At 42.1% G+C, this 21,464-nt stretch overlaps 6 protein-coding genes across 18 annotated transcripts in view; 2 read left to right on the top strand and 4 right to left on the bottom strand.

The window, feature by feature from the left end:
• LOC129793094 (uncharacterized) overlaps positions 1-4,586 on the bottom strand; it is a 29,350-nt gene extending 24,764 nt beyond the window's left edge. For 7 of the 13 annotated variants that reach the window (XM_055832698.1, XM_055832700.1, XM_055832701.1 and 4 more), the window contains exons 1-2: positions 4,263-4,585; positions 1,138-1,341 (exon numbers count right to left, since the gene is read on the bottom strand). The gene's annotated coding sequence lies outside the window, so the exon portion shown is untranslated. Of the gene's footprint in view, positions 1-1,137; positions 1,342-4,262 lie in introns of all 13 variants that reach the window. The other 6 variants (XM_055832694.1, XM_055832695.1, XM_055832697.1 and 3 more) reach the window with 2 other exon arrangements.
• Positions 4,587-5,699: 1,113 nt separating this feature from the next.
• On the bottom strand, positions 5,700-7,635 carry LOC129793092 (YTH domain-containing protein 1). The gene has a single exon (XM_055832689.1). It carries the CDS (start codon positions 7,489-7,491, stop codon positions 6,091-6,093), a length of 1,401 nt encoding a protein of 466 aa, XP_055688664.1. The 5' UTR covers positions 7,492-7,635; the 3' UTR covers positions 5,700-6,090.
• A 997-nt stretch (positions 7,636-8,632) lies between these two features.
• LOC129793089 (ubiquitin carboxyl-terminal hydrolase 31) lies at positions 8,633-14,803 on the bottom strand. Its single transcript, XM_055832686.1, has 7 exons — positions 14,285-14,803; positions 13,859-14,038; positions 13,484-13,753; positions 11,673-12,971; positions 9,906-10,196; positions 9,209-9,820; positions 8,633-8,933 (listed from the first exon to the last, which is right to left on the bottom strand). The coding sequence occupies exons 1-7, from the start codon at positions 14,666-14,668 to the stop codon at positions 8,883-8,885; spliced, it is 3,087 nt and encodes a 1,028-aa protein (XP_055688661.1). The 5' UTR covers positions 14,669-14,803; the 3' UTR covers positions 8,633-8,882.
• LOC129793093 (cathepsin O-like) lies at positions 10,235-11,658 on the top strand. Its single transcript, XM_055832690.1, has 3 exons — positions 10,235-10,609; positions 10,689-11,224; positions 11,290-11,658. The coding sequence occupies exons 1-3, from the start codon at positions 10,430-10,432 to the stop codon at positions 11,603-11,605; spliced, it is 1,032 nt and encodes a 343-aa protein (XP_055688665.1). The 5' UTR covers positions 10,235-10,429; the 3' UTR covers positions 11,606-11,658.
• A 1,048-nt stretch (positions 14,804-15,851) lies between the features above and the next one.
• Positions 15,852-18,661, top strand: LOC129793090 (DNA repair protein Rev1). Its single transcript, XM_055832687.1, has 3 exons — positions 15,852-18,344; positions 18,411-18,550; positions 18,599-18,661. Exons 1-3 carry the CDS (start codon positions 15,946-15,948, stop codon positions 18,652-18,654), a joined length of 2,595 nt encoding a protein of 864 aa, XP_055688662.1. The 5' UTR covers positions 15,852-15,945; the 3' UTR covers positions 18,655-18,661.
• On the bottom strand, positions 18,653-21,431 carry LOC129793091 (uncharacterized). The gene is made up of 2 exons (XM_055832688.1): positions 20,884-21,431; positions 18,653-20,814 (listed from the first exon to the last, which is right to left on the bottom strand). The coding sequence occupies exons 1-2, from the start codon at positions 20,978-20,980 to the stop codon at positions 18,710-18,712; spliced, it is 2,202 nt and encodes a 733-aa protein (XP_055688663.1). The 5' UTR covers positions 20,981-21,431; the 3' UTR covers positions 18,653-18,709.
• Positions 21,432-21,464: the final 33 nt, after the last annotated feature.

Below are 21,464 nucleotides of genomic sequence, written 5' to 3'. Positions count from 1 at the left end.
TATAATGAGTTGTTCCAGAATGAAATAATAGGGAAAAAACTTTAGAGTCAATTTTTTTTTAAATTTTGAAGACTTATTAAAATAAATAAAATACTTAAGCTAATTGGGCCTAATTCAGCGACCAAGAAACCTTTGAAATCTTTGAATTTTGTACTGAAATTTCAAGATTTCAAGCGAATTTCAAGGGTTTCTTGGTCGCTGAATTAGGCCCAATACTTGTTTTTAATTAGCTTCATAATTAACTGTGGCTATTACAATTTCTTTCGATCTAGTCAAATTTAATCTACAAATCAGTCTAAAAAAATTAAAAACCTACAAATTTTTACATTATTTTAAATTCCTATTTGAATCAACAAATCCTTTCTTAAAATTTCAATTCTAAATTAATTGGAAAATTCTTGTAAATTATGAATGTCAATGACAAGAACTTCCAACTTTTAGAAAAAGTAATCTTGAAGTATTTCAAAGAATAGATTAAATTCAACGAAGGTTCTTCTTTAGTACAACAATGTCAAATAAATGAGGATTCGAAGGAAATTGCACGTTTAAACTTTCTCTCTACTCCTTTTTTTCTCATTTAAAAGGATTAACCCATTACGTGTTCTCTATAAAGCCTTTGAAAATGTGTAATCTCCTTTGAGAGATTAAGAAAGTAAAAGCCCATTTGTAATGTATCTTCTTAATGCAAGTTTTTTCTTTCATTAATTCTTTTTCTAAAAGAGAAATCACTGAGGCACGAGAAACGTATAGAAAAAAAAATATCCCGCAGCATCTCTTTCTGCACCGCCAAGAGAATAGCTGTAGAATTACCACAACTTGTCCCGCGCACCTCATTGTACGAGGGGGAGTGCAAACAAAAAAGTATATAGTCATTAAAATGAGAAATATTTCTCATTGAATTACAAAATGATATGAGAATAGAGATATATCCTTTAAAAGCATCACTCTCGTAAAACATGTAATGTTTTCTTAAGAAATAACTGATTTTTCTGACATTTTTGCACACATTTCGCACTCATTCACACTCAATGTTGCTGAAGAGGAAGCTCACAGAGCAGTGTTGTGAATTAGCTTGATTGATATTAGACGCAGTCTTTCACGCTAATGTAGTGTAATTAAGTAATACACACTTCTTACCTTTATTGTGATTTTAGACGTTGCCTCGATCCATGGAGAGATTAAAGTTTTTAAAATTGTGCTCTACGTTTCACCGTTTCTACTCAAAAATTCCCTAAAATTCCATCATCCCTCGCAAGAAGGGTCTTCTCGTCAATGGAACATCATCCTCATAGGATTGGGCTTCGTGGCATACTGTTTTGAGTCTTTTCGTCACTTTATTTGCTGCAAAGAGAGGAGAAGAAGATAAAAATTATAACTGTGAAGGTCTTTGGCCAATAAACATGTATTATGTAGTAACAAGAGATTGAGGGTGAAAAGGAAATGAAGAAGAAATTAATGGTAAAAGAAATAGAAAGTGAGAAAACCCATAAAATTCCCTTTTAAAAATTATGTCGTATTATTCTTTTTCTGTCACAAAGCCTCGTTGCCCGGAATACATCATTCTCTTCGTATTACAGAGACGGTGTTGGGACATTCTTCACTTCATCACCAACAACACTCCACTATGAAATTCTATTCGTTGCTTCCTCTCCTCAATGACTGAGATTGTCTCTGTGTGTGCACCAGAGGAGGCATTTAGGTTATTGACTGACGATGATTAGCGTGGCAAAAGGAACTTGTGTGTTCTGCGCCAAGTTGTACGTTAATCTCTTTGCCGGAATTTCCTTTTACAACTCTCTCACTGACCCCAAGAGGTTCTTCCACATTTATTTACATTTCTCTCATACCACACACCACACCACAAATACACTACCTACATTCATTTCCCATTTTATTTTATTTTATTTTATCAAACAATTCCAACAAATAATAATATCTGACGAAAGATAAAATTTAGAGGACAATTTTACTATCTTAGAAAGAGAAAATAAACTTCTTATCGTAGACCTTTTGAAAAATTCAGTGGTAATAAGAGAAAGGTAAGGGAAATGTTGAAGAGTTTATGTCCACACATTGAATATATATTCTTAAGCTTAAGGTGAATTTTGTGATTAGATAAAAATAAGAATGAACAACTGATATGTTTGTTTACACCATGAAATGAAATTGTAAGCAATTTTTAATCTTTCTGTCTCGCGACTTTGCAGAATGAGGATGTCGAAGTGAAATTAATTACACAGCAGTGGACAAGTTATTTTTTTAGCTTCCTCTTCACGCTCTCATTTTTTATTTAAAACTACAACAATGAATTGGAATTTAATTGTTTTATGTAATTATTTAGCATGAAGCTAGCTGGGAAATTTCTTTAGAAAAAAAAAGAAAAAGAATCTCGCCGATTATTCGCGAGACTTGAACTTATGGACTTTACGTGAAAAGTCAAATTGGTGCGCTTTTAACCACTGAACCAACAAATTCATAATATTTTCCTATTGATTGTAATAAATTATTAAATCTTTTCTTTCGTAAAAATTGTTGTAAGATTTGAGCATATTGATACTTTTAAAGAACTAATTGCACAAGAAAATATGTAATAGATTTTATTTGTTTCAGAAGTTTTTCATGTTTATTCTAACGTTTGAAGTTTTTTTTTCTAATTTTAGAAATATCTATTAAACTTTTTTTTTATTTTCAATTGGAAAATAAAACATTGAACATAAAATGACTAAAAAACATTAAATATGATCAAAATACTGCTGGCTATCTCACTCCAATTAGATAGTATAACAAAAATCTTGAAGCTCTGGAATTGTAAGACAATATTCTTGACAGAATCGACCCTATTTTTTCTCTTTAAAATTACAACAATTTTAGAATCTTCTAATTTTTCAAATTCGACTTTTTCAAAATTCATTTTTTATAAATTAAAATGTTTACGTTTTCTTATAAGAAACAAAATAAGATCAAACACATCAGAAAAGTTTTTATTCACCGAATTATTTATCTTTTGTTTGAGATGAATAAATCGTATTATTTGTGATTCTTCAACCATATCTAATTTTTATAAATTTATAAATTTTTTTATATAATTTTTTTATAAATTTGTGCAGAAACCTCATAATAGGAAAAACTTATACACAATCCCACAGAGATTGTTTAACAAACTAAAATTGTTTGTTTATTAATAAATATTTCTAAAATCCCCAGAAAATCTTATCACTCCTCCTCAAAGTCAGGAAACTTTTATGAATTTGCTGCACTTGTCACTAACAATGCTCTCGTCTACGCAGGCACTCAAAATACATCATTGTGGGGGCTCAAGGGGAGCACTGACTTGTTTTTCTCACCGCATGAAAAAAGCCACAAAACACAGAAAGGTGGAAATTATCATTAATCCTCACTTTTTGTCCACACAAAAGACGTATTTTTTTGGCGGCTCTCTCGCGCGGTATTTAACAAAAATTGATAATATTCGCCACAGAAGTCGGTGGTGGAGGTGCAGAAAAGAAATTGAAGCCTCTCTTTGAGAAGAGAAAACGTTCGTGTGTGAAAGTTATGCGCGCCGTTTTTGTTGTCTTTCTTTGGGGGGCCCCCCAAAATTGATCTCTGCCGTATTGCTATACCCAATTAATATGCAATCCATTAGCCGCCACCCCGCTGCGGCGTATGCGACTTCCGGGAGGACAAGAGACTTTTCAGTCCAGACAGAGTAGGGAAAGAGGGGATGAGAAGATGGTCTTCAGTGGAAAATTTATTGATGTCGTCTCGAGGAATTTTCCGGGGAGAGGTCCCCCCAATGTTTCTCGCCTTCCAGGAAGAAACGACGACACCGTGATTGTGCGCAGTAAGGATTTTTCGCACGAGGTGCCGCCCAAATACTATTTCCTTTTCGCATTCGAACATTTTCCGCAGGACTCCACGGAAAAGCTGTTTTGTATTTTTCCGCCCACTTTTTCTTCGCTTTTCAGCGTCGTCTGCAAAAGCAAAACAAAGGGGGGCATTTTTTGCAGCGCCCTTTCCGGGCGAATGCCCCCACTGTTTTTCCTCAAGCAGCCCAATTGTGGATTATTTATGCTATGGTCTGCAATTTGATTTTTTTTATGTACATAATTCACAGGGGCCCCCCAACTGGGAGGTGGAAAAATGCAGAGAAATAAACTTCTCGCACCATTTGGGCCAAATTGGTTGCGTCCAGGAAGTAGAGCTTGTTTTCACGGAAAAACCCCCCTAATGGGGCAATTTTCCATCCAGGGGCAGAATCCTACCTTTGGCACTTGATTGCAGCTGCGTTGCTCAAGGAGATGGTGCGAAAATTGCGGGGAAAATTGATGAAAATCTCCGGGAATGGCGGTGGTACCTCCTCCTCCTTCGACTTTGGAATTGTGGCGGAATGGAAAAATCAATACAGCGGGTGGAAAATGCAATTTTCTGCACAAACTACACAACAAACCCCACACTTAATCACTCTTTTTGACAATTTTGCACTTTTCACACAAATTTTCCACCGATTTTCACCGCAAAATGAGGAAAATTCACAAGTCCGACTGAGCGATTTCAGGGGCGAATCTAGAACTAAACTTTAGGAGGGGGATTTCGTGTGAATTTATTATGACTGGGGGCCGAAACACCCAAAACCCACCTCCTGAATTCGCCACTGTGTGATATTGTCGATTTTACTTCGTCTATCGATTATCATTTTCGATGATTATTTTAGCCGTAATATCGATACTATCGATATTTAAATAAAAAGAATTTTTTGGAGTCTTCTCACATTTTCTCGGGTTTTCTTGGAATTGAATGAGTTTTTTAGGGGCTGGAATTCGCTGGAACTTACGGCCGGTCTACTTGAAGCAAAAAAAAACGAAATTACGCGTAAAGGCTCCAACAGATGGACGAGAAATTCCTCATGCGGTGCGGCGCGGCGAGGTTTTCGGCCAATCAGAAGCGATGAAGGGTCACGAAATCCTCGCCGCGCCGCACCGCACGAGGAATTTCTCGTCCATCTGTTGGAGCCTTTAAAACCCTGATTGCAGTAGACATGTCGTATGATAATCCACTGGAAATCCTCATTCTTTTTTTTCTTTTTCTCGTATTTATCGGCAAATTTTCCTGGAAACTTAAATTTTCCAGGCCCAGAATGTGATGCTGCGTCGAATGAAGTCGAAAATTTGGAAAATTCATTTTAGGAAAAACCGGAATATCAAAGACTTTTAGAGAATTTCAAAATTCCGCCGGCTGACAATAATTCCCTAATTAGTCCCAAAAAAAAACCCACGAAACCCCGCTGTCCCCACACTTACGAAACCCCGCTTTACCAGGGAAAACCAGTAAATTGTGCGAAAGTGGAGAAAATTGTTTTTCCCGTTTTTCCTCAGCCGCTAATTGTTTTTGGCGCAGTACTCCAAATTCGTAAAAAAAAACGGAAAAATCTTTTTTTTCTATGCAGACATCGTGGAAAAGCAGCTGAAAATTACCGGAAAACATCCTAAGAGTTTGAAAAAATAGATTCTAATTGGATTTTTACTGGCTTTTTGGTGAAAATTGAAATTTATGAAATGCCATTTTCTAAAAATTCCGTTAGAAAATCATAGCAATCATTTTCCGCGGAAAAATTATTTTAAAAAAAATCCTGAACAATTTAAACGATTCAAATCTTAAATTTTTCACATTTTCTTTATCCAAGACAGAAAAAAGACAAAAGATATATTTTCATTTCATTTTTAATGGATCTAAAATGAATTTTTTATGTAGGAAATCAAAGCTTATCTCATCCAATCGATAGAAATACTCATTTTTTTAGACATTGATATTAAATGGGGAGTAAGATGAACATCTCGCACTGGCCATATTCCTCTCTTCCTGCCCATGAGATTTTCTCGTGTTTTTTATACGTTTATTTTAATAAAATTCTGCTCGCGTTATCGCTTGTTTTTTTGTTTTTTGTTTAGAAAGATGATGAGAAGAACAATACGAAGGCGACGGGGGACGTGGCCATCGCGGTATGTCCCGGTGTCGCCGCGTTATTGTTATTGCTCCGGTGGCATCCCGGATACTTGTGAGCTGCTCAGCCCGCCACTGTGGTGGTGGTGTCAATCATCGGCGATCCCTGTAGCTGCGATGGTGACTCCGATCCCGATACTCGCCCCGGTCGCGTTCCCGTTCACGCCCCCGGTGCTGCCGATGGTAGTCAGCAGCGGATGTGCTGCCCCTGAGGAAGTCCTCGCGCTCGTAGCGACTACTCTCGTAGGAATGTCGTGCATACTCGGGCACCGGAACGCCGTCGTAGTAGCGCGGTGGCGGCGGCGGAGGGATCGTGTCGTAGGGGAGAAGCGATGTGAATCCTGGGGGTGGTGCATAGGGCATTGGGGGCAGCTGATGCTGCATCTGGCGCATGTACTTCTCCACGTAAGCCTCAGCAGCTGCCGTGCTCGTTGGGTAGCGTTCCCACAGCGGTGGCGGCAGCAGCCGGTCAACACGACTGTACGGAGATGCGGGACGCTTGTAGGGCCCCACGGAGTTGGTTAGCTTGCTGCGACTCGTCAAATAGAGCTTCTTGCGTGCTATTCCACGAAGCACTGGCGGTGGGCGGCCACGCAGTGACACTGTGGGGCGACTTGGTGGCCCACGGTAGACAACCTTGGGGCGAATACCCTTCTCACGGAGCCGATTGGAAGTCTCCTTGGATTTTCGCAGGATCGGCGTGAGCTCAATCTGATCGTCAGCCGGAAAGAGGCGACACAACTCTGCACCCACTTTAGGCTCAATCTCCTGCCCATCGCGCCCAATTTTCACGGGCTTCCCCTCATTCCAGGGATTAAACAAGTGCCCCGTGCATGTGAATGAGAGCTCCTTGCGGCAGATCCAGTCAATCTTGAAGACACCCCCAAGAGCTTTTGCTGACAATCCATGTGGCAGCACCCAGCTCACTGTTGGCCCATCGTGACGTGCCTCCGTGTCCATCCGGGCGAACCCGGCAAATTTGCCGCTCTCCTTGACGGAGAAGATTAGCAAGACATTCCGGCATTCCCGGAATGCTTGATTGAGGTTCGCCTCATTCTGTGGAAGTGTTGCCCACACACTCTTTGCCTTGGACAGCGTAACATTCTCAGCATTGTTGGACTTTATCACAAAGTACCGCGCCTCCCGGAACAAATAATTGAGCTTTGTCATGTAGTCGTAGGACTTTGGTTGGCTCTTCATGCTACTGCCGCTATTGCGCTTCGGTGCGAGTACTTTTGTCTGTATTGTGGGGCCCCGTTTGCGTTGTGCCTCATCCTCATCTGTGGACTTCTTCGCAGGGCCCTTTGCCACTTTTTGCGTGCGATTCCGCACCGTGGGGCTCACACTTGACTCCGTACTGATGGAACTCATTCTCTTGGAGTCGCTCGATGAGTCGGAGGCCTCGCTGCGCGTGTCGAAGTCATCTAGCTGCTGCAATTGTAGCTCCTCATTAATATCCGCCTCCTCGTCGTGCCCCAGCGTCAGATCGGCCATTTGCACTGCCAAAATTCACTTCTTTTCCCGTTTTTTCGTCGCCCGGACAATTTATTTTTTTTATTCGCAGAAAGAAAAGTCAAGCAGCAACAACAACCGGGAGGGCGCCACTGTCACTCTCTCTTCTTCTGTAATTTTCCGCCGAAAAAAGCCGAAAAGCCATTTCGCCACGCAACGATTTACTAGCCATCCATTCATCTCACTCTTTCGCTTGTGAATGCGTATCTTGTGTCGCACTTTTGTGTCCGAAAGGTATTTTGTTTGTTATTTTTGTTTCTTTTTTTTCTAGAAGGGATTTTTTAACGTGAGAGATTTTTTTCGTGAAATAGATTTTTCCCATTTTTCCGATTTTTCTTTTGATAATTTTAAGAAATGATTGAAGGAAGAAGACATAATTGCCTAAATCTTCAATTTAAAGCAGCAATTCCTGGACAATATCAAGAATTCTGGCATCCTGAAGACAAATCTCTTCTCCGGGCATCTGCTACTTTTCCTCAATGGGCTCCCAAATATCTCAACTGAGGCTCTAAAATCTTTCGGATGTGAAGATGTGAAGAGATGATGCCCAGCAAAAGGATGATAACACTGGGATGGATTGTAAAAAGCTTCAAACAGAATCAGATCTTGGGTCACAAGAAGAATCTCTGTGACTTCAATGATCTCAATCGAAGCCTGGCATTGTGGAGCATGTTGATGATGCTATGGGAGCCAGGACAACTGTTAGTTAGATCCTATATGATCATTGATTTTAGGAAGAGAATCTGAAGAAGATATTGACCACTATACTACCGAGAATAATTTTATGAACAAGTACAACCTGTATTCAAATTAACTTTGCAGCAAAGCTCCACCTTCTAGAAAAGCTTAAATTAGCCAAAAATCGATCAATTATCTTTCTGTATCAATTTATCAATCAATTGGTTCTAATTTGCTTTAAATACTCTTCTTACCAACAGCAAAAAAAACTCATCATGAAAAATCCTCCAAAGAGACTTTTTTTAAAGTAACAATTTATTTCTTTTTTTTCTTTAAATACGTTAATAAATTTAAAATGGTAATATTTACAAAATATATATAATTTTCTCTCTAAATATGATCTGTTTTTTAAACTCCAATTACTAGATAAAATTACTGTATGTGCTTTTTTTCAACATCTACAAACTCTATTTTATTACTTTCTTTTCTTTATTTTTTCTTTCTTCAAAATAATACCCACTTTTTTCTTGAGAGTAAAATGTCTTCACACCAAAAACTACAACTTTTCTTTTTTTTAGGTAAAATTCTTAAACATTAGCAATGCATAAATTGTAATTCCTACAAGAGAAAATGAACAGCAAGATCCAAACACTTGGTGTTTTCTAATTTCTTTTTTTTTACCTTAAGCGCTTTTTTTAGTTCTTCGGCGAGACACTGATGAGCTTATGGGATGCCACGGGGGTGATCTGAAAGAAAGAAAAATCATTTTTAATAATTTTTGAGCCCTTTGTTTAAAAAATTCTTTAATTTTTAGACTAATTAACTAATTAAGTTTATTGGGTTGTATTTTTTTTTGGAATTATGCCTTTTTGTCATGAATAAAACAGAGTTAGGACCTAATGCAAAGCTTATTCAAGAAGTGAAATGAGAAGAGAAAAAATGCTTAAAAGAAAAGGATTTTGAATGATTTTAGAACTTTCAAACCTTCATCAAATGACAAAGAAAGAACTCTTCAACTTACCCAGAGGGAATGCGATGGTGCCAAGTCATCCTCTTCGAGGGCAGGATGACTCTGTTGATCAATGTAGAGCAATGTATCCTTGCTGCATGGTCCACTCCGCCGTAGGGAATCGCAATTGGCAGCTGAGGAGAGGAATCCGGCAGAACTAAATGACTGCCTACGTGTTACATCGTAATTGTCATCAAATGCCTTTAGCCAATTAATCCGTGTTTCCGGAACAGAATTGAAGAATTTCTCCTCTTCAACGTGCGTCGGATCATCCTCCAATGCTTCCAAGCTATCTATGGAAGAAGTCTCCTTCTTGAGACTTTCTTCATCTTCTTTTCCTTCAGAGGGTGTTGCATCTTGAACCACCTTCTCTTCCTCCTCTTCCTTCTGTGGTACTTTCTCATCCACTTGTACCTCTTTAGCCTCTTCTTGGGCAACAACATCAACATCAACAGCTTCTTCGGGCTTTTCCGCAAGGTCCGTCACTTCGGCTTCTGTGACAACAACCGTGCTTTCTTCAGTGGGTTTGGCTTTTTCATTTCCTGCATCACTTGGTCCTGCCTCTGTTTCCTCCTGTCGCCTCACTTCAGGTTCGGGGATTTTCTTTTTGGCCTCTGTGGTGGTCTGTACGATCAAATGAAAAAGATTCAGTGGCTCCATTCCATTGACCATCACTGCAAAAATTCCTAAAAATGCACCAAAAACTCACCGATTTCTCGCTAATCTTCGTGGTTTCATCCACAACTGTTGCCGATGGAGCTGTTGTGGCGGTAATTCGGGACACCCAATGATCACCGGATGATGAACTACCCCCGGAGCACTCTGCAACGTCAATCTTCCGCCGTTGGTAGAATAAAATGTATGCCTCGTTGTTGATAATCTCCTCTTCGATGGCTTCGGAATTAACGCGTGCCACATTCTGGTCGTCGAATTTATACCACTGCTGATCGTAGGGATTCCTACATGCCGCCGTATAGTGCCCAGTCTCAAGAGTATCTCCCTGTGTGCGAGAAATCAGAGAATTTATAACGGCACACAACAGATAATAGTCGGACTTTTATCTGCATCTCTCTTCTCGTGAGATCCCACCCCCCGACATTGGCAGTTGCCCATTGCAATTCCCATCGATCACACCAGTTTTTCCGAGAGATTCTCTGGGATTTTTCAAAGGGATAAAAATCATTCAAAGAATCTCTCACGGTGATCCTCCAAAGCCCCACGAATAAGGAGAAAATGGAAACGCGAAAAATTGTTGCAATTATTGCTGGAATTATTTGTCTTTTCTGCTTTGTGCCCCTCCATGTGAATCCACCGTACAATCTTGAAGGACAATTTCAGCGCTTTGTCTCTGACTTCGATCGTCCCTATCGATACAATCCGGAAGCCTATGAGAGTCGCTTTTTAGTCTTTGAGGTAAAATATCTAAATTCCTGAAGATTCTTTGTAGGAAAATTTTACTTATTTGTTCTTTCCCTTTGTTCTCCTCAAAAAGAAATCAATGGTGCGACTGAAGACAATGAATGAGACCCATTGGAAAAATCCCAATAGTGCCATGTACGGTGTGACAAACTTCACAGATCTCACTCCGGAGGAGTTCCGGACAAATCATTTGGGCTACCGAAATGTCGAGAATACCCAAAATTCATCTACTGGAATGCCCAAAATGGAAAGTAGACGTGCCGACCTGCCCGAATCCTTTGATTGGCGCTTAAAGGACTTTGTAACGGGGGTTAAGAATCAGGGAGCATGCGGGGCATGTTGGGCGTACAGTGTTCTCGGTGTTGTGGAAACCATGGCGGCAAAAAGTGGCCAGAAGAAGGCAGAAGATTTGAGCATTCAGCAGATTTTTGATTGCTTCGACAGCCAATACTTTGGATGCCATGGTGGGGATTTTGTGGAGCTTCTCCAATGGATAATCGACGAAGACATTCCTCTGCTGAGGAATGGACTGTACACAAAGAGAACCGGTGGGAATTGCAGCTTTGATGCTGCTTCTGGGGTTAGAGTTAAGGATTTTACCTGCAGGAAGTGAGTTTAAATTATCAATTTCCTAAAAATTCCAATTTGAAGATTCATTTTGATTTTTCTTTCAGTTTTGTGGGAAATGAGGATGAAATGCTGAACCTTTTGGCCTTTCATGGACCCCTTGTGGCTGCCATAAATGGGTTAACGTGGCAAAATTATCTGGGTGGCATCATTCAGCATCACTGCGATGGGGAATTCTCTAAATTGAATCATGTGGTTGAGATTGTTGGCTACAATCTCGCACACAACACACCCTATTACATTGTTAGGAATTCCTGGGGAAAGGGTTTCGGGGAGAATGGCTACCTACGCATAGCCATTGGGAAGAATCTCTGTGGAATTGCCCAGAGAGTAGCTTTGTTAGACATTGTGGATCAACAATAAGTACCGAGAGAGAAAGAGATTTTGGGGCAAATAAAAGAAGAAAAGAAAAAACATTTTGTTGACTTACTTGATGGTAGCAAACGGCATAGAGGTCATATTTGGTGTCTTTGTGGCTGCCACTTGGGTGAAAAACATGCTCTCTGCGCTTCATCAGCTTCCACGGGCTCCAGTTGTCCCCATCATTGCCCGCTGGATCCCCAGGGGTGCCTTCGGTGGGCGAACGCGCAAGATGGGGTGACATGTCGAAGCCATTGAGAGGAAATTTAACCATTGTGGTGAGTTTGGCAGCTTGTGGCTCACGCAGCTGTTGCTGGCGGAATCTCTTGAAGTGAATCACAAGAATATCCGGTAAGGACCACAGTCCCAATGTCTTCACCACTGGCAAGTATTTCTGGCAGTGTGGGCATCGCCATGCATCCTCTGCACTCAGTGTCTCTGCCTTTGTGTAGTGATCCAAGCACTGCTCAAGCGTAAGCATTGCACACTCCTGACTCTTCTCCTTCATCTGTGCCACACTTGCGTGCTCCACAATGGGATCAGTTAGATCACTAAATTGCTCCTCTGGTGCATCCCATTCCAGCACAAGACGTACATTTGCTGGCCCCGTATCGGGGGGTACAACCGACAACATTACATCGATATTCTCCGTGAGCAGAGGATGCTCGAGGTGTGGCTCAAGGTACGTGTCAGGATCCACAAGGGGATCCTGCAGTCGAATCCGGAAAACACCCTCCACGGCATCGGTCTTGAGAATTGGCGAAATTTCCCGGATAAGCGCCTTCTGGAGCTCCCCGTGGCTAATGTCTCGCTTCACACGCACACAGAATGGTGCCCCAAAACGTTGTCCTTCCCCCCCATTGAGCTTCCGCGCCACATTCACCACACACAGCAACACTGTGACATTCTTCTCATCCTCCTTGGCGTCCGGAGTCTCAATGCAGTACACCATATCCGTGTCGGTGAGCACGGAAATGGGATCAGAGTCACTAAATACGCGCGAGAAGCCTTGCTCATTGATCTCCATCAGCACCATGCGATCCGACGCGATTCCCGTGTCCAAATGCAGCTGTTCACGTAGCGTGACAAATGGTGATCCCGGTGGTACGCCGAGACCCAGTTTAACCTGTCGCGGATGCTGCGTAGCATACAGAACGGTCACAATGACATTCTGCTGAACAATCTGCGGTAACTGCACGGAAATGCAGTGAAAAGGATCGAAGGTGTTGCTTTGCTTGTGGCATCGTGGGCACGTGAGTGATGAGCGGAATTGTGCCTGGAAAACTGCCTGAACAAATGAGCTGTTGCACCGAATGTGATTGGCGAGCGTCTCGGCGGCAATTATTTCATCGGGGCGCCCGTATGTGTTCTGCAACAAATAAATGTGGAATGAGATTTTTAGTAGAGAGTGTTTAGTTTGACAATATTGTGTGTGTTGGGGGAGTTATGATTAGAAAGACCTTCAGGGTGACACACTTCCGTGGATACTCTAAAATCAACACACCGACCTTATCTCTCTCTCACTCTCACTCTCTCCTTCAATTCTCAAGGGGGAGATTTTTGCGATAAGTGCTGTACTAACAAATTTGTTGTGAAAGTTTTAAGAAATTTTTAATAAATAATTAAATAAAGGGGTGAATTATTTCAAATTTTTATGATTTGCAATTTTTTTCCTGAACAGATAGAATTTCTTTCTTTTGCAAAAATCTAATTGATTTGCCAATTTTTTAAATTCAATTTTAAACATTTTTTTATTTAAAAAAGAAAAAAAAATCCCCTACATACGCCCCTGATTAATTTGGGAAAAGAAAATCAAATTAATAAAAGGTGTGTGCGGTGTACGCCAGTCCCCAAAAGCAACACCTCCCTTGCATTAATTACCTTCATGGCCTTGTATTTTCGCTTGGTGGCCGTATTGAGGTCCTCGTGAACTTTATCAAGGAGCCACAGCAGGAACTCCTGAGCATCGTGCTGCGTGGAACTACGAAATTGCGATCCATGCCTATCGACGGCCGCCTTGAAGCTGGTACTGTAGTCCGGGCTGTATCTGCATGTCCACAGTGCCTTGAGAATGATTGCCAGCTGCTCCGTGAGCTCCCCCTTGGTGCCGAATTTGCGTGAATTGATCTTGTTGCGCCGCTTCAAGTCCACCTAAGGTCACACACAAATGAGAGGATGGTTTCAGTGAAAAATAGTAATGATGAAAAAAAAACAAAGCATTGAATTTCACGCTTCAATCCCGCGCACAGCTCTCACCTTGTACTGATCCAGCACGAAGTACTCAGCCAGCAGATCTGTGTGGCTGAGGCATTGGAGTACGGCATTCATGAAGCACGTATTTCCGTGGTTTTTCAACCCTGTCACGCCTGGTGTTTGATCCGGGGGCCACTGGTAGCCCCCAAGGGGTGGTACACGATCTCCCACGCTCGGTTTAACCTACAAAACAAGAGTTTTGAAAAAAAAAATAAAAATAAAATCAATTCATGTGTGTCAATGGGGTTGTGCGTGGCCACGGAAGAGACTCTGATGTGACACAATCCACCTCAATTAGCGCTAATTAAGTGAAATATGCGATAGAGAGAAGGAACAATTCTATTGTTAATTACATTCAATTCAGAGCTCTGACCAAGCTAACATTTTGCTCACAGTACATTAATGCATAGATGTGTGTGGATAACATACCCCAGCGATGTTCAATGAAGTAATTTGCTGGGCAATTCGCGAAATGAATTTCCTCACTGAGGATGTCCGGAAGAGTTTGCGTTTCTCACCAGATGGTTCCCTTTCACCATCCGTAGCGCCCTCCACGTCATTTGGTGCACTTGAGTGGAGGCCCCCAATGAGGGGGATCTTCCGTACAGCCACTCTGAGGGATTTTCGTTGCGTGGACATTGAGAGTACCCTCCGTAGGCGACCACTGGTTGTCTTATCTGCATTCCCGGACGGTGGCAGAGTGGCCGAGGTCGCCTCACTTTTGCCCCCAAATCCCACAATTTCCGCGTCACTCTTCATCATTTCGTGCCCCACACCACATATTACTGACTCCAGGGCAATGTTTTGTGACATATTTGTTGGCTTTTGCACACAGAATCACACGCTAAATCACAAAAATTAAATTAATCCACAATTTTTCACCAACAGTTCCAACATGTAAACAACAACCCATCAAAACACATCCCGGCCGGACGCCACGTCATTTAGTCACTGATGAATCATTAATTCGTACTTGGTACTGCGTATAAGCTGAAAATCATGCGATTTTCGTATGCTGAAAAATTTAGATTTAAATTGATTTTAACACATGGAGGACCCAACATTTGGAACAACGTGGAGGATCAAATTGGTAATAAGTACCAGCCTAAAAAATATGCTCAATAATTAATTATTAATCAGTTTATTGAACGAGGATCGAAAGTTTCACTAATTCTCAATCTCCTTCAAGCATTCCTACACTTAATTACTAAATATTTAATTGAGAAAATCGTCACTGAAAAAAAATTGTGTAGAATCGATGCAAAATTGCCAATTCAAACGACTTTTTTGGCTACAATTTTACATAATTTATTATTGCGCCTAAATCATCACAAACTTTGATTCTTCAAGTAACTTTTTAGTCACTTCCGGCAATAAAATTAGTCCGTATTAATGAGTTTCACCAAGGAAAAGTGAACAAGAGTACTTTATTTGGGAAATATGGGGAAACATAACCTCAAAACAATGGCTGAAATGTATGAGATTTTGACTGGTAATGATTACCAATTTGATCCTCCGCGTTGGATTCTGACTTTGACCTCAATTATCTTCCAAAGAAAAGACTTTTCTCGAGATTTTCTTTCTGCTATCTTATAGTAATTAAAATTCCCTACACATAGATGCTAAATTCATCGAGATAAGTCCAATAGATTTTATTCTGTGACGATTTTAAGGTTCAAATTGGTAGAATGTACCATAGTAAAGTTTTCCGAGTGTTAAATCGTTCAAAAATGCAGTGCAGGCTTCGTCAAAATTCTGAATAATTTCCAAGAGAATAATCCTAGAAATTATATCTAGAAGGAATGTCAGTAAATAATTAAATTGTTTTTTTTTAAAGAGAATTCAAAATATTTCTCTAATAATGAGAATCTTTATCTTGGCAAAAATCGTTCTATTTTCCAAAATTTAGAAATTCTAATTCGCTTAGTTAGAATTCCATTATAAATAAAAATCCAATAAGAAATCGTCATTGATATTAGTTCAACAAATTCATGACTAATCCGGCCGGGTTGGGCGCACTTTGATTTGATTGAAAAAAATGTAATTTTGTCAATTTGTAGCGACAAAAAAGTGCAAAAAAAGCGATTAAAATGGAAGGGCAGGAAATGAAGCTTCCGACGTTCGGTGATGACTCATGGGCCGAGCATGGAGGGTACATGAATGCCAAAATTAACAAATTGGAGCAGCAATTCCTGGATAATGCCAAAAATTCCGGCATCCAGAAGTCAAATCTCTTCTCCGGCATCTCCATCTACGTCAATGGGCACACAAATCCCACAGCTGAGGCTTTGAAGATCATCATGATGGAGCACGGTGGGATCTATCACACGTATGAGCGCCCCCACACCACCTTCATCATTGCCAGCAATCTTCCGGATGTGAAGGTGCGGAAGATGATGCCCAGCAAGACGATCATTAAACCCGAATGGATTGTGGATTGTCTCAAAGAGAATCGGATCCTGGATCACAAGAAATATCTCTACAATTTTAACCATAAAGTATCGCAACCAAAGCTGGCATTTGGCGGGAAGAATGAGGATGATACCAAGAAGGCCAGGACAGCTGTTAATCCAAACTTCCTATCGGAATTCTACAGCAATTCTCGCTTGCATCACATCTCAACCCTTGGGCTAGCCCTTAAAGATTATGTGAATGACCTCAGGGAGAAGCATCAGGGAGATTTCCCAGGAAGGATGGAGATCATGCTGCCAAGGCGAAAAATCTCTGGGAATACTTCAGGAAGATGTGGGAAGGCTATAATGCACATAGACATGGATTGTTTCTTTGTTTCTGTGGGTCTGCGATCTAGGCCACACCTCCGAGGACTTCCTGTGGCTGTTACGCATTCAAAAGGCGGTCGAAGGCCGAATTCTTCTGATCAGAACTGTAAAGATCCCAGCTCAATTGATGAGGAAGTCGCAGAGGAAGAGACGAGGAATATTATGGGAGGTTCTGTGGCTGAAAATAAATCCATCTCACTCGCAGAGATTGCTTCCTGTAGCTACGAAGCCCGCAAGAAGGGTATCAAGAATGGCATGTTCATGGGAGCAGCCCTGAAGCTCTGCCCAGATCTCAAAACCATCCCATACGACTTCGTCCAGTACAGGGAAGTTTCCTACATTCTCTATGACTCCATCGCCAGATATACGTTGGATATTGAAGCTGTGAGCTGTGATGAAATGTTTGTGGATCTCACGGATCTCCTGGACAGTACGGGAATCTCCTGTGAGGACTTTGTCACGCATATTAGGGATGAGATTAAAAGGAAAACTAATTGCCCATGCTCAGTGGGAATTGGTGAAAATCGCCTCCTGGCCCGGCTAGCCACCAGGAAAGCTAAACCCGATGGGCAGTACTTCTTCCCGCAGGAGGATGTCACCCAAAATATTGCAGAAGTCTCCTTGAGAGATCTTCCGGGTGTGGGACGATCAACTTGTGAGAAATTCCGTGAGAATGGCTGGATAACATGTGGGGATCTCCAGTGTGTTCCCCTCAGTCGCCTCCAGAGAGACTTTGGGAGTAAATCCGGAGAGAATTTGTTCAATCTCTGTCGTGGTCAGGACACTAGACCGTTGAATTTCTCGCGTCAGAGGAAATCCGTCTCAACGGAAGTAAATTATGGGATTCGCTTCACAAAGAAAGCCGAACTGGAGACCTTCCTGAGGCAGTTGAGTGAGGAAACAAGTCGTCGACTGCGAGAAGTTGCCATGAAAGGGAAGAGTGTGACGCTGAAGCTGATGATTCGTGCTCAGGATGCTCCAGTTGAGACCCCCAAATTCATGGGGCACGGACTTTGTGATCATGTTGCCAAATCCACGCAACTTCCTGCATTCTCCGACGATCCCGATGTGATTTTCAAGGCTGCGTGGAAAATTTCCGAAGAGCTGGCAATTGCTCCGGAAGAATTGCGTGGGATTGGGATTCAGGTGACAAAATTAAATAAAGCAGAAGCAGCTAAATCCCCACAATCTTCCTCCCTGGTCAATCTCTTTAAGCAGATGCAGGAAAAAGCAAAGAATGAACCGTCTAAAACTCTTCCTGCGGAGGAGAAGAAAGAAAAAGTCACTGAAAATCTTCCTGAACGTCCAGAACTCGATCCTGAAGTATTAAAAGCTTTACCGGATGAGCTGCGAGAGGAGATCCTGCGGGACTATACAGAATGGAGGAAGGCTCAAGGAGCTAGTCACGTGGCAAATTCCCAAATGAAGGTATCTTCGCCACTTAAGAAGAGGAAACTTGAGATGAATCCTGAACCAGCCCAGACAACTCAATCGCCAGTAAAGATGGAAAAGCCAAAATCAAAGCCAAATCCCATCAGCAGTAGCAATATCTTGGGCAAGGAGAACTGGATGCGAATTCTGACCAAATGGGTCAATTCAGGAGACGCCCCAAAGGCCTGTGATGTTCAGCATCTCTCCAGGAATGCCTGTGAATTCATCCGAGCAAAGGATATTTGCAATCTCTACTCACAACTAGAGTATTTATTCCTGTAAGTTAATTCTTTTTCGATTTTCTTCCTGATTTTACTTGATTTTTCCATTCTCTCCTGCATCAGGATTATCGATCAGAAGGACAATTGTGCCTGGCATGAGAGCTACAGAAGCATCGCATCAGAGATTCAGCATGAAATGCTCCTGATTTATGAGATTAAATTGAAAATTAAGGAGAATGTAAGCTGCAAAGAATGCAGTAAAAGTTAATTTTTTTTTTAAGAATCCTGCCGCTCCTGCTGAAATCCTTCAGAACAAGAACAACGTTTTGAGCCAAAGAAGCCAATAAAATACACGAAATCCTTATAATTGTGTTCACGATGCAACAATTTATTCAATTTTCAGCATAAAAACATAAAATTCTTTAAAACTTCTTCCCTCTCTCCTTGGGATTGGGTCCTTTCTTCTTCGTTTTGAAGGCCTTCATTTGTTCCCTCTTGTTGAAGGCTTTATTCTTCTGTTGATTCTTCTTCAGAACCTTCCCCAATTTCTTGGCCACTTCGGATGACTTGTCCTCCTTCTTTTTGAATTGTTGCCCCTCCTGTGACCCTTTAGGACTCTGCTGCTTCTTCGGAGTTTGCTGCTTCGAAGTCTCCTGCTTAGGCGATTGCTGTTGCTTAGCAGGTGTCTGTTTAGGGGTCTGCTGTTTGGGAGTTCCTGGCTTTTGCTGAAAACCTTTCTGTGGGGTTTTCTTCCCATTAACCTGTGGCTGCTGCTTCCCAAAATCCTTAACAATGTGTCTCTTGTCCTTCTTCTTATTCTTCAAGGGTTTCTTCCCTTCAAAGTTCTCCGTCTTGCCTTGCTTCTCCAACTCTTTTCTGTCCTCCTTTGACAGAGTTTCCTCAAAGGGTTCCTCCACCTCGTCGTCAGCGCCCTCCGCTTGGGCAGGAATGGTGTCTGAGAACTTTTTGAGTTTCGCCACAAAGAACCCATCCATGTTGTGGGTGTGTGGATAGTAGCGCCGAGTGAGGTTCAGCGATGGATGGAAGCGATGCTGGCGGTAGTTGACAAAGCCCTCAACTCCAAAATCCAATCCTGTAGGCACCAGCTTCACATTCCTCTTCTTCAGCGCATAATCAATCACCCACTCATTCTCTTCCGGAAGGATTGAGCATGTGGAGTAGACGAGGTACCCACCAGATGAGGATTTAGCACTGAGGCAATCAATGGCACTCAGGATGAGTTTCCGTTGCAAATTGTAGCACTTCTGGACGTCAATTGCTGATTTGGAGGCTTTTACGCTGGGATCCTTGGCGATGACACCTGTTCCGGTGCATGGAGCGTCGAGAAGGACTCTGTCGAAGCCTGACATGATTTTGGGGAATTTCACGCCATCCTCGCAGCTCACAATGGCATTCACAACACCCAAACGATGGAAGTTCCCAATGACGGCCTTTATACGTTCGCTGTTGGCATCATTGGCCACCAGGACGCCGGTATTCTTCATCAGTGATGCAATGTGGGAACTCTTCCCACCGGGAGCGGAACACATGTCCAGAATTCGCTCATTCTCCTGCGGTGCCAGAGCCATCACGGGGAGCATACTTGAAGCCCCTTGAATGGTGTAATGGCCAGCGAGGTATTCTGGCGTGGCTCCCAATGGCACCTGGGCAGCATAGATGACCAATCCCACCTTTGACCATGGCCCAATGGGATCCAGATTGACTCCCCTATCGATGAGTTTCGCCGCCAAATCCCTCCGTCGTGTCTTCAAGTTATTCGTCCTGATTGTAAGGGGACGCTCTGTCTCTGAGGCCTCCAGGAACTCAGTAAGCTCAGACAGAGGGAAGATATTCATGAGTGTGGACATGAGGAAGTCATTGTAGCTGTAGTAAAGGCAGAGATCCTTCCGCAAGACATCCAAATAGTCCTGCCGGGATTTTCCTTCCTGCCGGTGTGTCTTGAAATTCGCCAGCACCCGGGTGACTTCCTTTATCCTCTGATTGACTTCTTCGAGAGATTTCACTTCTTCCTCCCCCTCTTCGGGTAGTTTGAAATCCTTCTCTTGATCAGCAATATTCAGCTGCAGCTCTTCCTCAGCCAATTTCTTGTCCATCTTTGCTTTCTTTTTCAGACGCTTCGTGGCCTTCTCAATTGGCAGAAGATCTTCATCATCATCCTCCTCTTCTTCATCGTCAAAATCATCTTTCTCTGAATCTGAATCCCCGGAAACATCATCGAGATTGCTGATTTTCACCGCATCCTCATCATCGGTGTCCATCTCACTGTCTACGTCCGACGATGGGCGCTTCATGGCGGCAAATTTTTGCTTCTTCCCATTCGCCATCTCTTCTTGATCAGAAGTCCCAGCAACTTCCTCATCGTCAGAATCTCCCATCAATTGAAGTTTCTTCTCCTTCAATTTTGCCTTCACTTTCTCCTTCTTCCCTTGGAATTTCTGCTGCTTCTGCATTCGTTTGGCTGCTCTCTTCTTCTGCTTGTGCGACAACCTCTTGGGATCATCCGAAGCTGCCCAGGGAAAACACAAATCTCATTATCCGGAGAGGCATGAAAAATCAAAGTTTTCGGGGAACTTACCCAGCAGAGCTTTTGGAAATTGTGGATCTCCCTGCTTCTTGGCCTTCCTTCCGGGGCCAGATGGCTTCTTCTCCTTAAAGGATACTTTTCTACCCATTTTTGCACGTGTTTTTTCTGGGTTTTCTCCAAAAAATAAGCACCGAAAACAAAATTCCCACGTGCTGGACGATTGTCACACAAGTGTCGCCATCTGTTGTGAAGTTTAAGCGAAGTTTGGAGTACTACGCTGATACAATTTTGGCGGCGGTGTTTATAATCAATTTTCTCCGCTCTGGTGCAATTTTCCGGCTTTTTCTGCCGCGGGGGCTTCTTTGGGACCCTCCTGAACCTCTTCCGGGGCTTTTTAGGGTTTTCCGAGCGGTTTTCTGGGTGTTAATTTGGGAGGAAAAGCCGCCGGCAGTTTTCGTTTTATAATTTTTACACGACTTTTTTTCCCGAAATTAATTTTTTTGAACTTTTGTTTTTTTCTGCCGCTAATCGACGCGGTGTCGCTTCCTGGGCGCAAAAAACTGCTTCCGGTCGGAAAATTTGGCGGAAAACGCGAGAAAATTGTGAAAAACTAAAAGTGTGAGGGAGACAGT

The sequence above is a fragment of the Lutzomyia longipalpis genome, chromosome 3, assembly GCF_024334085.1.
Source record: "Lutzomyia longipalpis isolate SR_M1_2022 chromosome 3, ASM2433408v1".
Lineage (NCBI taxonomy): Eukaryota > Metazoa > Arthropoda > Insecta > Diptera > Psychodidae > Lutzomyia > Lutzomyia longipalpis.
This window is presented reverse-complemented; position numbering and strand designations above follow the sequence as displayed.

Excerpts from the sequence above, each read along its gene's own strand:
- LOC129793090 (XM_055832687.1), top strand. The coding sequence starts at position 15,946 with ATGGAAGGGCAGGAAATGAAGCTTCCGACGTTCGGTGATGACTCATGG. Across the intron at positions 18,345-18,410 it reads CAACTAGAGTATTTATTCCT|GATTATCGATCAGAAGGACA; the intron begins GTAAGTTAATTC and ends CTCCTGCATCAG. Across the intron at positions 18,551-18,598 it reads CTGCAAAGAATGCAGTAAAA|AACAAGAACAACGTTTTGAG; the intron begins GTTAATTTTTTT and ends GAAATCCTTCAG.
- LOC129793091 (XM_055832688.1), bottom strand. The coding sequence starts at position 20,980 with ATGGGTAGAAAAGTATCCTTTAAGGAGAAGAAGCCATCTGGCCCCGGA. Across the intron at positions 20,815-20,883 it reads ATTTCCAAAAGCTCTGCTGG|CTTCGGATGATCCCAAGAGG; the intron begins GTAAGTTCCCCG and ends TTCCCTGGGCAG.
- LOC129793092 (XM_055832689.1), bottom strand. The coding sequence starts at position 7,491 with ATGGCCGATCTGACGCTGGGGCACGACGAGGAGGCGGATATTAATGAG.
- LOC129793089 (XM_055832686.1), bottom strand. The coding sequence starts at position 14,668 with ATGTCACAAAACATTGCCCTGGAGTCAGTAATATGTGGTGTGGGGCAC. Across the intron at positions 9,821-9,905 it reads CGAAGATTAGCGAGAAATCG|ACCACCACAGAGGCCAAAAA; the intron begins GTGAGTTTTTGG and ends TTGATCGTACAG. Across the intron at positions 8,934-9,208 it reads CACCATCGCATTCCCTCTGG|ATCACCCCCGTGGCATCCCA; the intron begins GTAAGTTGAAGA and ends TCTTTCTTTCAG.
- LOC129793093 (XM_055832690.1), top strand. The coding sequence starts at position 10,430 with ATGGAAACGCGAAAAATTGTTGCAATTATTGCTGGAATTATTTGTCTT. Across the intron at positions 10,610-10,688 it reads GTCGCTTTTTAGTCTTTGAG|AAATCAATGGTGCGACTGAA; the intron begins GTAAAATATCTA and ends CTCCTCAAAAAG. Across the intron at positions 11,225-11,289 it reads AAGGATTTTACCTGCAGGAA|TTTTGTGGGAAATGAGGATG; the intron begins GTGAGTTTAAAT and ends TTTTTCTTTCAG.